Genomic DNA, 12,281 nt, shown 5'->3' with positions numbered 1-12,281 from the left:
TACCAGCCTGGAGCGGTCCACACTGTTGTGTCTTGGTGAGGTTAAACATGGCTAAACAAAGAATAATGGGAGGCAAAGGGTAAAAGACGTGAACCAAGAATTCACTAATAAATGCTTTTTATACTAGACATCACTTGAAGTTTTTCTCGTACACATCTTAACCATTGGACTCCCATTAAACTCTCAGGAAGGGAGTGTGTGTAGATCTGAGAAAGGAGAATAAGACATTGAAAGATATCAGATAATAATTTACTCATGATCCTATTTCATGGACTTCCACTTTCTCTTCATCTTTGTGACAATCCAGAATGTACTATAACTAACATTCGCTCACTTTAGACTGGTATATTTTATACCTTGACCCTAACACATCAACCCAAAGCAGGGGTCAAATATTAGAATAAACTGATGGTAAACACATGAGATTTTGCCATTTCAGTTTATTGAAATGAGTAAATTTATAGCCTTATCTGCATACAGAAAAGTGCACAAGAAAAGAAGTATGTACAAAACAGCTGTGTGGCTGATCATTACTTTCAAAATTTTTTCTACTTTCAAAAATTCAACTACCTAGAAATAATTACCTCCAGTTTAGCACATTTAGGTATTTGAACACATAAAATACTATTTCAAGTCTGTGTTTATGACGACTGAGTAGGAAGTCAGATGGAAAATTGCACCATCCATGATCAGCTATTACCATTGAACATAAAACCACAGGACTTTAGCTAGGACTTCTTGGGGCTAATCAATAGAGGTTCATGAGGCCGCCATCTTGTTCAGATCCTGAGCAGTCATCCTCTTCTTCCATGTAAAGGTAACATTGTATGTGGTTGATTAATATCCACACAAACCTGAGCATTAGGGGTCAAGAGACAACATTAAAAACCCCAACATAGAACAAAACTCATTTTGGCAAGAACAAATCCTTCAGAACTGTGCTAATGATAGGACTGAAAATGAACCGGGAAAGTTTCCAAGGTTATGAGGAGAAAAATATTGCAGACATTAGGTTTTTGATAACACCAAATACTTGTTCTACAGCTTTTTTTTCTCTTTTTTTCCATTTATCCTCCTACTAACTATGAGACTGTGGCTTCAAGAAAGTTTTCCAGTTACTTGATAAAGGTCTAGTATGACCCCAAATAAGCACCTAATATGTTTGGCACAATCACGTTTAACTTTGTGATGTGTTGCTCTTCAGAATACAGTCCTTCACTGCTGAGTTGAGTTCAGTTTTTCTTCAACATGTACTGCTCTGCTGGAACTTCAGCTCAAAAGGATGGCCCCCTATTCCACAGAAAGGATAAAGGTTGCGCCCATTTGCAATTCTTGTTACTGGGATTAGCCATTACTGAGAAGGCAGAGAGGTTTCAGATGTGTGAATCATTGGAATTTTTTGCTCCATAAAACTCTGTTGCTTATAAAAAAGAGGTCAACCTGGGAGCAAAACTGACTGAAAAGAGAATCAGAGGGAAAAGGAGAGGAGAGACAAATAATGCTTTTCCTCAATTCGATTGCTAGCAAGAGATTGGAAAAGGATAATCTTGTCCTTGAGAGAAAAATAATCTTCAGAAGGTGAGAAGTTTTATCTTTAAAAAGGTTCTTAGGTGTGTCAGATTCCAAAATGTCTAAGAAGAAGTTAGACTTGCTTCAATTTTACTTTAAAAATTTTCTATAAGTGATGGTCTGAAGCAGGAGTTAAGATTCTGCCCGGTTCTACTACAATCTTCAGGTTTTATGCTCTAAAACAGAACCCCCAAACGATTTTGAACAGTAAGGATTTTCAAATTTATTTAGAATGGTATGATCTAAAGGGTTGTTGTGGCTGCATCTCCCAACCAGAGGGTACATTGGGGAGTGTTCTAGAAGGTTCTAGGGACACAAAAGGCAAGGATTCAAGTAGGAATACTACTTCATTTACATTTAAGCTAGAGAGTTTAGGTTCTTAATTTATTTAAAACCATAGATTCAGTTTAGCTTTAAACAGAAAGTAAAAGGCATTTTACCAGTGGAAGAGGCAGCAAGAAATAAGGCAACAGATAATACGTCAAAGCTAGAACAGGGGCAGCGGGCAAGACTTGTCTGGCTATTAGTTTTGTCCTTGACTACTACGGCCAACCTTTTTGTTCCTCTGGAAAGTCAGCATGCCAAGTTCCTAGAGGAGGAGGAGAAGAAAAAAACCTGCGGTTAGAATTTTTGGATTGAATGTCAAGGTATTAAATATGAAGTCATTATTTCAAGTGTCAGAAATAGGATCTCCTAGGGCTGATATGAGAGGATTGAATAAAATAATAAACGTAGAACCTGTACTAAAGTGATTGACACAAGCGCTCGATGATGTCAGCTATTTTCTCCCATGACAGCTCTCTTGCCCTGCCCCAATCTATATGTTTAGCAGGTTGACCAACATTATTCTCCCTTCATGACCTAAAGAAGAAAGGGCCTCCAAGGAGAATTCCAGTCACTTCAATTCAGTGCAAACAATCCTCCTAAACTCCTAGTGTAGTTTATTCCTTTCTATTCCTTCGCAGATGCCTCCCCTGGAGAGGAAGGTGAGAATGAGGCTCTGTTAAGACTTCTAGCCCTTCAATAGATTACGCTGCTTTATTAACATTAGAAATCATCTGGCTGCTTGTTAAAATGAAGCTTTTCCTCAGCACTGGAGGGGGATTCCTTAGAGCTGGGATGGGGACCAGGAATTTGCCTTTTCAATAAAGTCACCCAGTTCTCTGAAGCAGATTTTATGGAAAAGCACTTGAAGAAACACTGTAATTGTAGAAGTGGGATGAGGGGGAAGGGTCCAAATTGCAAATAAACTCAACCTTATTGTCGGATGTCAGATTTAAGATTGTTATCTATTTAAAATAGTGAAATTCCAGATGGGGCAAGACATGGTTTAGCAGCATTACTTGGGTGGGGCAAGACTGAGAAAAATGGGTTTGGGTTCTTTTCGTTCTTTCTGTTGTTCTCTCCTACCAGCTACATTCTCCCTCCTCTAAACTGCAGACAAGGTTCCTTTCCTCTACTCACTTCGGTCTTTCAAAATCAAAGTTGCTTCCACTCACTGTTGAGAAAGGGTCACACTGAGCCTTTCTAGGGTCTCAGTCTAAGGTGAGTATGCTTAATAACTCACCCAGGGTAAAATCCACTAGAGGGAAGAATCAACCTACAGACTCATCTGAACTTATACCTACTGCTTTAGCAGGAGACATTGGCGGCTGTCATCTTTTGGAATTAATACCATCAGACTATTTCAGACTAACTTTGAGCCTCCTCTCAAGGAAATAAATACTGTTTGGGGAGGCCAAAGAGTTGTGTTAGCTGACCTGTTTGGTGGCTTCAGAAGGTCTTCAGATTTTGAAGGTTTTGTACAAAACCAAGTAATTACTAAGATGTTTTGCAATCACTTCAATATAAAGGTAAAACATCTAGAGAACTATAATGTGTTAGAAGTCCACTTCCATACCGAACTGAAATATCACAAGCACAGGATATGATAGAAATCCATATCCCTATGGATATATAACTGTCTTTTGATATGGATAAGAATTCTTTTCTTAAATGCCCAGCCGAGCCATTATTGAATTAGTTAAGTATAGATTTCCATGTCTATTACTTCTGGATTACAGAGCTTTAATCTCTTCCCAATTCTAAAATTAAAATCTCACCCTCACCCCCTGTGCTACCCTTTTTCACCAAACCTAAGCTTAAGAGGATCTTCTACTCACAGATGTTAGGCAAAAGGATTTCCGAAAGGATCCTTATAAACGTCAGGTGATGTGGGTTGAGGAGAAGCCATCTATGGAGAGAAAACAATCCAGTCAATAAATATAATCATAGTTATAAGAAAAAACCTATAATTAAGACTTCTCAAATTCCTTTAAAAATCACTTAGAAAATCACAGATGAATCAGATATTGTTGGGTCTTCAATGACTTGTGTTTGCCTGCTTGTAATTGATGATGTATATTTATTATTTCCATGAAAACCAAGGTTCAGGTGAATTATGTTTGCCTCCCCAAAATGAGAAGTATCATTTTTATGAGCTAAAGAATCATGGGTGGGAAATCAGGAACTTAAATCTTTGAAAGATTTTTTTTCTTTTTTTTTTTTAAAGATTTTATTTTTTCCTTTTTCTCCCCAACGCCCCCCGGTACATAGTTGTGTATTCTTCGTTGTGGGTTCTTCTAGTTGTGGCATGTGGGACGCTGCCCCAGTGTGGTCTGATGAGCAGTGCCATGTCCGCGCCCAGGATTCGAACCAACGAAACACTGGGCCGCCTGCAGCGGAGTGCGCGAACTTAACCACTCGGCCACGGGGCCAGCCCCCTGAAAGATTTTTTTAAGATAGTATTTCGGCTCAATTTTCTCCCAAGACACTTTCACGAGCCAGGCTATGAGAGATACAAAGGACTTTTTCTATATGATATTCATTGCTCAAGGTCAGGATAGTAGTCCCTGCGAAAATAATCTTTCCCCAGTTTGAGTTGATGTTTACGCTGTGATGGTTCTTAATGATAGACCTTATTCAGATGTTCTTTATTGTCAACAAGTTATTATGCAAACAAGGTTAATTCAGGAGGCGCCACGTACTTTGGAGCAATAGCTTCTAATAGTGGATACTTACAGAGGCTTGTGATGAACTGAAAGAATCTTTAGAGAAAGGGTTCTCAAACCCATTGTCAGCAGATTTGGTAACTGGCAGGGCACTTTGTCTGGGAGCTGGCTTTGGTGGTTCTAGAACGTGAAAAACCCCGCATAGTCAGTAGACAAGCTTTCCCCAAATATGGGCACATATCCCCGAGTCAGGCTTATCTTAGAAATTATTTTCCATGCTTTTGAAATTTACGTCAATGGAACAAAAATCACCGCCAAATACTGGGACTCCTTATGATTATTATAGGCAAATTCATCCCCTCTCAGAAGAGGAAGCCATGCATATTTACCTGAACTAGGAGAGAATCAGACTTCCCTCACTCATGGCCATGAGATTATGGCTGAGGCCTTACTACACAGCCCTCCAGGGCCATGACCCATGGAATTTCAACAGCTCTTAGCAGCCCTTTCAAGAATTGTCACAAGAGGGCAGCATTGAGCCAGCCCTTAGAAACAGCTAACTAAGGTAAATAACTCCAGAGGGTAAATGGTTAAGTTGTCTCCATAACCTCTGATTACCAAAAAACCAGAAGTAAGGCTATTGGTGGGGTGGAGGAGGGTACTTCTGAGGGACTCTGTGGGCCCATATGACAGTGGAAATACTTGTTGGTACAGTAGACAGAGAAGTGGGTAACTTACCATTGATCTTTTTCAACAGTTGATTAGCATCAAAGTCATCATGGTCTGCATTCTCCTGAGGAATGCCAACCTTGCTGTTGAAATAATTGGAGAAGGCACTTGAAGTCCCAGAGGAAGTCTGCTCTCCCTTCCTTGCGGGCACAGCAGGTGGCTGCCGTAATTGGAAGTCCTTAAACATTTCTTTCACTTCCTTGACTTCTTTATCCCCAAGTGGGTCCAAGGCAGTGAAGGCGTCACTGGAGATATCCTTTGGAGGGCCAGTTCTGGGAGGTGGTTGAGGAGGAGTGTCCAGGAGAGAGGAGAGCTGGCCAGAGGAAGCAGGAGCTGGAAAAATATTGCTCTGAAAAGGATTCCCCAAAGGGCTTGTTGATGACCAAGTATTGGGTGCTACAGATGCTGATGGGCCCCAAACAACAGGGGCTGGAGGGGGAGTTGAGGCTGCAAAGGATGAAGGCTGGTTCCAACTTGCAACAGCTGGGCTTGTGGTAAAAATGACTGGTTGACAGAATCCTGAAAGCTGACCACCCATCACGGCTCCTGGGACCATTGAAGTGGACTGACTGAAGACTAAAGATGTTGGGCTCCATGGTCCTGCCTGAGAGGGTGTAACTGATACGCCACCTGAAGGAAGCAGGAGAAAGGACTTATCAGGTGACAAGCTTGAAGAGGGAATCTTGAGTTTCAGAAAGCACAATGCTTTGGGGAGCATTTGTAGAGCATCTATGTGACACAAACCTCATTAAGTCTTGAAGCTGACATGGAAGTAAAGGCTCCGAGAGATCAAATCACTCTAAAGATTAATTAGCTAACACAGTATAGCTAGCATTCTGATACTGGTTGCATTTCGAAGCCCTTTCTTTCTACCACATCTTTTTCACTTTCCTCATTAGAAGGGTAATACAGTCGACAAGTAACTAGTAATGAAAAAATGAGCCCTTATCATACACACACTGATATATTTCAAACAGCTAGAACAGAGCCTGTCAATAGCACAAATTTATTTGTTGAGGGAATACATTTACATAGACAAACCATGCTGATTATGAAGTAGTTAATTAAGATAATCCATTGGGCACTCTTCATCATTGATTCGATCTTTTCATTTGGCAGCTGGCTCACGTCTGGAGTCTTACGGAAACCAGCTATGACGCTTGTGCATTAGCCCTCAACATGCTTGCATCCCAAAGAAACCATTTCAAAGTTTCTTTGCTTTTAAATGCTGCCAAGGTTGACACAGCTATATAAAAGGATGATAAAATTTGGTCGATGCTAAGATAGTAAAACTACTTACACTTTTATATATAAAACTTGAGGAAAGGCTGGTTATCCTGGGAGAGCTGTTTCAAATAAAAGGGCTTCCTGCTGTGTGTCACTCACTAAACCTTGCCAGAAGTTGGGACAGAGTATTTAAGAGGAAGGGAAGGAGAGAAAACAATGTCAAGCAAAAAAAAACCTTCCAAGGTACTAACTGCCTGTGTCTGAGCATCTGATCTTTGCGGGGGCAGTGGCTCCATCTCCTGCATCCTTGCCATGTTGATTAGGAATTAGTTAGATCACTAAAATCCATGTCTCTCCACTGTTTGCCCCTCTCATTCCTCACATCTTGTTCTGATACGCAGGGCATCTTCTCTCCTGCCTCTTCCCAAGTGTATTAATGACCTAGTCAAGCCATCACCACTAACAGAAAACCTAAATACAGCCTCAAACCTATTCACGAATGATGCTCTGCTCTCAAAACCTACTTGCTTTGAGCTTTGGAGCAGAGGATTCTTTAGTTATAAAAGTTTTCTAACCAAACTGCAAAAAGGCCTTCCAACTTAGGTTAGGAATGTTTTTGTTTCCAGAGTGAGAAATATTTTGAAAATGATCTTCAGGGGCTGATGTAGCAAGATAGTCTATCTTGCATTTTCTTAGTATTGGAGATAGATGTTGCTTAACTCAACTCTATCAACACGAATGCTAGCCATCTGGCCATGAACACATTTGTGTGCTCACGGAGAGTGGTGGGTTTCAGAAAAGGTCATCTTATCAAATTAACATGCTTATATTTGAGGGGAGGGAACTAGCTACAAGAATATTAATTATTAAAAGTGGGGAAGTCACAGTCTGTTGTTGTAGAGAGTAAAACTCAGGCACACTGGCTCCGAATCTAGCACCCTATCCTCCTGTTCTGTCTCCTTGGCATCAAGGGACAGGACTGTTTTTATTTTAATGTAATGTTAATACAAATACTTCTTTTACAGACACAGAAAATAGGCTGCATTTACACTAAAAATTATGCATATTCCTTTCACAACTAATCAAGGGAAAAGTTCTCTTAGATTCTGTAATACAGGCTTCTAAAAGTGGGTTAGTTTGAACAAAGTTATTGCTAGCCTTTCAAAACAAATTTACTTAAATGTTATTAACCAAAGCCAGAGTCACTCACTAATAATTTACACCAATTGGATGTGCAAATTGAGAAGAATTTTGTCATCTTTCACGTTGGATGACTTGCCTTCCCTCAGGAAAATGTGTGGCTTTAGCCATAGATGGTATTAGTGGGAATGGTGGTAAAAGAGAAAAATATTATATTTGTCAGGAATTAAAGGCTTTCCAGGCATATACTTATGCCAGCCTTCATTCCCATCCACCAGATTCCATGCATGTATTTCTAAGATATTTAAGGCCCTACTGAAGGAAGTAGAGGCAAGAGGTAAGGAAAAAGAGAGTGTGGGCATAAAAAGTTAATTTTATTACTTTCTGATGCTACATTAAAACACAGGGTAGCTAGTCAAAGCTGAAGGCTCTGCTTTCTACAATACCATCTCCCCACCCCCAGTTCTCCAGAGGAAACTGTCCTCCAGCTGGGTCTAGCGGAAGCCAGACCTACAACCTTCCATGGTTTGGCTGAGGATGCCTGCAACTGGACAGGGCCTATACTGTAGAGCTCAGTTTGAGTCCCATGTCCAAACTTGGAAGAATCATCAGTATTCCGCAGTTGTATACCCCAAGGCCTCAACGGGGGCACCTCGCCAAAAAGCTTCACTTCGTCTGAATAAATTAACAGTTATAGGGTCCAGCTGTATTTTCAGGCTGACTTGTTAAATATTGGCTGAAAAAATTCTTCGGGGCATTGATATTAGACTACAAAGCTCTGTAATGTGATCTAGTTGCAGGCACTGCATGCAAGCTCTCTGCCCTTCTGCAAGGAAAAGCCCCAACTTGCTCCACTTGGGAGTGCAGCAAAAATGGCCACGCAGAGAGGGGAAGCCCCCAGAGCCACGAAGTGCTTGGGAGAGTCTCTTGATGGTATAAGTGCAAGCAGAGACCTGGAACAATTTGGCTTCTCACACCTGCATGGATTTCAGCTAGTCAGCAGTTGGGTAACAACCCCACTCTTGCCACCGTACTCCAGATAACGATTAAACAGATTTAATAGGACAGAATCAAAATATTTTCCTTTGCAGGATAACAGCAAAGAAAAAAAAAAAAGAGTCCTGATAACTGACTCAGCACGAGACAGGGAAAGCCAAGATGCCTGGTCAAATTTTACACAATTGGGAAGAGAGTCCCTCTTCATCAATAGCGCCCCCAACTTCCTCCCAAGATGGAGTCTATTTGGAGCTTGTAGAATTGCCAAGAAGCAGAAAAACAAAGCGAATCCCCAGCAGGACAGCAAAGACTATTGTCGAGGTTTCTGAAGACTGTGCCATGGAGGCAGAAAAGAACTGGAGGCAGTGGGTGAAGAGTGGCAGGGCCAGCCCTCAACCAGTGGCCATCCACACTGTCCTGCCACAGAGTGGCTCAGTGGTCCACAAGATCTAATGATAGATTTATGAACGACAGCACCAGCACATCCTGGGTATCTGATAAAATTTCTCTCTTTATCTCTCTGCTCTTTCCAACTTTAGGTTTCTAGTTCTTATCTTCTAACCTATTAAGACACTCAGCTAGCCAAAATATTGGCAAGGAGTTGCTAAGGCTTAAGTACTCAGATACCGATCAGGATGCCTGTCCCCTACTCACTATGTGCCTAGGAACAGAGCTGGGCTCAGAACCCAGGACTTTTCATTCTATGACTTACACTTGCTTTAGACTTAACTTATATCCCTCTTGAGGTATATATCCCTTCCAAGAGGGATATCAGTTAACAGATGACAGAGCTTCAATCTAGTAATGGCAAATCACATGGAAGACCTGCATATTGCTACTTTTTCCAATAGAGATGATAGACAAGCCTCTCTCATCTCAACCTGTTTCTCTAATGAAGCTGGTCTGAGCTTCAGAATTCCTTACAACTGTTTTCAGTAAGCCATTACCAGTTGGCTCAGGTAAGTGCAATATTGAAAATGGATTTCTTCACACATGCCAACTCAAGGAGCCAAATCTGAGTTCCAAGTCAAGAGTATCAAATGAGGCTGGGCTTGTACAGAAGTAAGAAGTGGGTGAAAGACCTCCCAGGATGCTCAGATCTTATGTGGCTGGGACCTCTATGGATATGAAGTGCCCTCCTGCTATGCATTATCATCTTATGAGTGAAAGTAGCAGAGCCAAACCTAACTTGATCTCTAGGGACCTACCTAGACCCGCAAGGGGCCCCACTGGGGTAGAAGCACTTCTTTTGAAGAGATCCAGAGGATTGGTCTGGGTTGCAGATTGTCCGGTAGGTGATGTCTGGCCTGGAGGTTCTGAGACGGGAGGAGCAAAGATGTCTGATGCAAGCAAATCTTTTGCTGGAGACTAACAGGGCAGAGAGGGAGACGGAAGAGTTACTCAGAAACAGTGCAACCCAGCATTAGTCTGTCTCCTACTCTGTACCTCAAATTCAGGAAGCACAGAAAGAAAAACTTTTTCCTAGTACTGATAAACGACTACAAAAACCCAAAAAAACACACGCACAAAGATACAGATCCCTCAATGGACACAATATTGGGTCTTGATGACTGATGCAACAGAGGACTCAAAGTAAAATCTGTTTTGCTTTTTTTACACATTTGTATTTGTCTGGTCTCCTTATCAGCTGAAAGCTTGAAGCTGGGAAAGAAAGGACAACTATAAATAAGTAGCCTAAATAATTTTGATCATTCTACTGGATTTAAATCAGTCTGTATAAAGATGATACAGTTGTCTAATCATTATGCTAGCCTGCATATTCCAATTATATTTTTAAAAAGATACTTATAGATACCACAGTTTAATTGTTTTTGAATGAAGTGGTAACAGTAAATATATGCTTCTTTTAAGACAATGGATTATTTAGTCAGCATTTAATACAGGCGACAAACTCAAGAATTTTACACCACCACCTTGGACATTAACACAATATGAAGGGCATGTGGAGGTGTGTGTTAGTGTGGGGAAGGTACAAAAGGAATCATAAGAACCCTTGCCCTCCCCTCCCAGAACATGATGATCAAACTTACCAGAGGTACAGAAGCATAGCAGCATTAAAAATGGAAAAACTTGTGTTTAGTTAACAATAAGTGACAAGACATGCAAAAGGAAAGCACAGTGTGACAAACACTGCTGAGCGCGAAGCTTAAAAAGGGTGGTGATTAGAGAACGGTATTCCTGGAGAATGATGTGCCTTATCCCACCTTCTATTTTACAGCCACACGGGAAACTACGAGAGCAGCAGGAAAGAGAGCTTACATCACACCACCCTTTGGTACCGAACATGCATTCTGCCAATGGATATGTGGAGAAGACAATTCACCTTAGCAGTCCTTCTGCCTCTTCCTGGTTTGGCACTTTGTGGAGGTGGGATAATGGCTATGGAGTCAGGTGGTGAGGACTGGACAGAGCTTTCCAAGTCCTGCTTTACGCCATTCGGTACAGACAGTCCTTTGGGAGGGCTTCCCACAAAAGGGTTCGGGGAGGATTTGAAATGGAAGCCGTTCTGTTCTCTTTCAGAAACCCCATTTTGAGTTCTCACTGCTGGTTGTGTTTGCGTACTTGAAAGGGGCCATGGGTCTGCCTGAGCTTCCTGTTTGCCAGTCCGGTTAGAGATTTGGTCAAATTGCTGACCAAAGTAATCAACATCCCCATTCAGGGACCCATTACTCAGTGGAGTAGACAAGCTACTCAAATTCTCTTTCTTCTGATCTGGAGATTTGAGAGAATCAAACGAAGAAGGTGTCGATTGATCTGGCTGTGCAAAAGGATCGTCACGGAAAGGATCAGGATTAGGGGTGGGAAAGAAGTTGAGATTGGCAGAAAAGGCATTTTCAGGCAAGAAAGATGCCTGAGGCTTTGGTCGAGGAAGAGAGCAGGAGGTGATGCCATTTGTTAAGAATGAATCATCTCTTAAAGATTTCTGATTGTTGTCGATTTCAGAGTTTAGATCCACTAACAGGATATCTTTGCTTTCCTATCACATTTGGAAAGAAAAAAAAAAAAAGAAAGTGTTAGTCCATGTTGTGACTTCAAATGAGAAAGCTAACACAAAATGATCAGGATTATCAAAATTGCCATTAGATTTTGGTCTTGACAAACTGGTTGACCATTACCTCCTCCCATCACCTCCCTGAGTGCATTTACCAGTTGTAGAAAAGGTTCTCCCCGTCCCTCCCCCACCCCGTTTCCTTTTATTTAAGTCTCAACTTTATTGGCACTTCATTAAATGAAATCGTACTGTTGTTTATTGTATTCAGATGTCCACTCACCCTTACAGACTGACTGAGTTCCTGATCATCAGTTTCGATTTATGCCTTTGAGAGTCTTAACGGGAATTGATTGCAAGTCATTCTAAGTGATTACCTAAGTATATTGAGCTCAAAAGTAAGAAATGACCTAACTCAGCTTCCTACCTGACTGATGTACAGTCCTTTCTACTATGCCCCCAGAGTTATATAGCATCACCTCTCTAAATAAGTGAATTCATTCACTACTACTTTCATATTTTATAGTTCTGGTTGTAATGAAGTTTCAGGTCAAATATATTTCCCTATAACTGGTCTTTTCTCTGAGGTAGGGGGGAGGCATTTTCCCCTTACATCACAG

General features: G+C 41.2%; 1 protein-coding gene across 6 annotated transcripts in view; it reads right to left on the bottom strand.

The window, feature by feature from the left end:
• Positions 1–420: 420 nt before the first annotated feature.
• Positions 421–12,281, bottom strand: part of DAB2 (DAB adaptor protein 2) — a 99,702-nt gene continuing 87,841 nt past the window's right edge. For 4 of the 6 annotated variants that reach the window (XM_046671767.1, XM_046671768.1, XM_046671766.1 and 1 more), the window contains 6 exons: positions 10,996–11,649; positions 9,860–10,019; positions 5,298–5,918; positions 4,630–4,739; positions 3,732–3,802; positions 421–2,158 (listed from right to left, as the gene is read on the bottom strand). In XM_046671767.1, the coding sequence (XP_046527723.1) occupies positions 3,737–3,802; positions 4,630–4,739; positions 5,298–5,918; positions 9,860–10,019; positions 10,996–11,649 (1,611 nt within the window). In that variant the 3' untranslated portion in view covers positions 421–2,158; positions 3,732–3,736. The remainder of the gene's footprint in view (positions 2,159–3,731; positions 3,803–4,629; positions 4,740–5,297; positions 5,919–9,859; positions 10,020–10,995; positions 11,650–12,281) is intronic. The other 2 variants (XM_046671771.1, XM_046671772.1) reach the window with 1 other exon arrangement.

This window comes from Equus quagga, chromosome 9, assembly GCF_021613505.1.
Source record: "Equus quagga isolate Etosha38 chromosome 9, UCLA_HA_Equagga_1.0, whole genome shotgun sequence".
NCBI classification, from domain to species: Eukaryota; Metazoa; Chordata; class Mammalia; order Perissodactyla; family Equidae; genus Equus; species Equus quagga.
The sequence above is the reverse complement of the archived record's forward strand: the minus strand, read 5'-3'. Positions and strand labels throughout refer to the sequence as shown.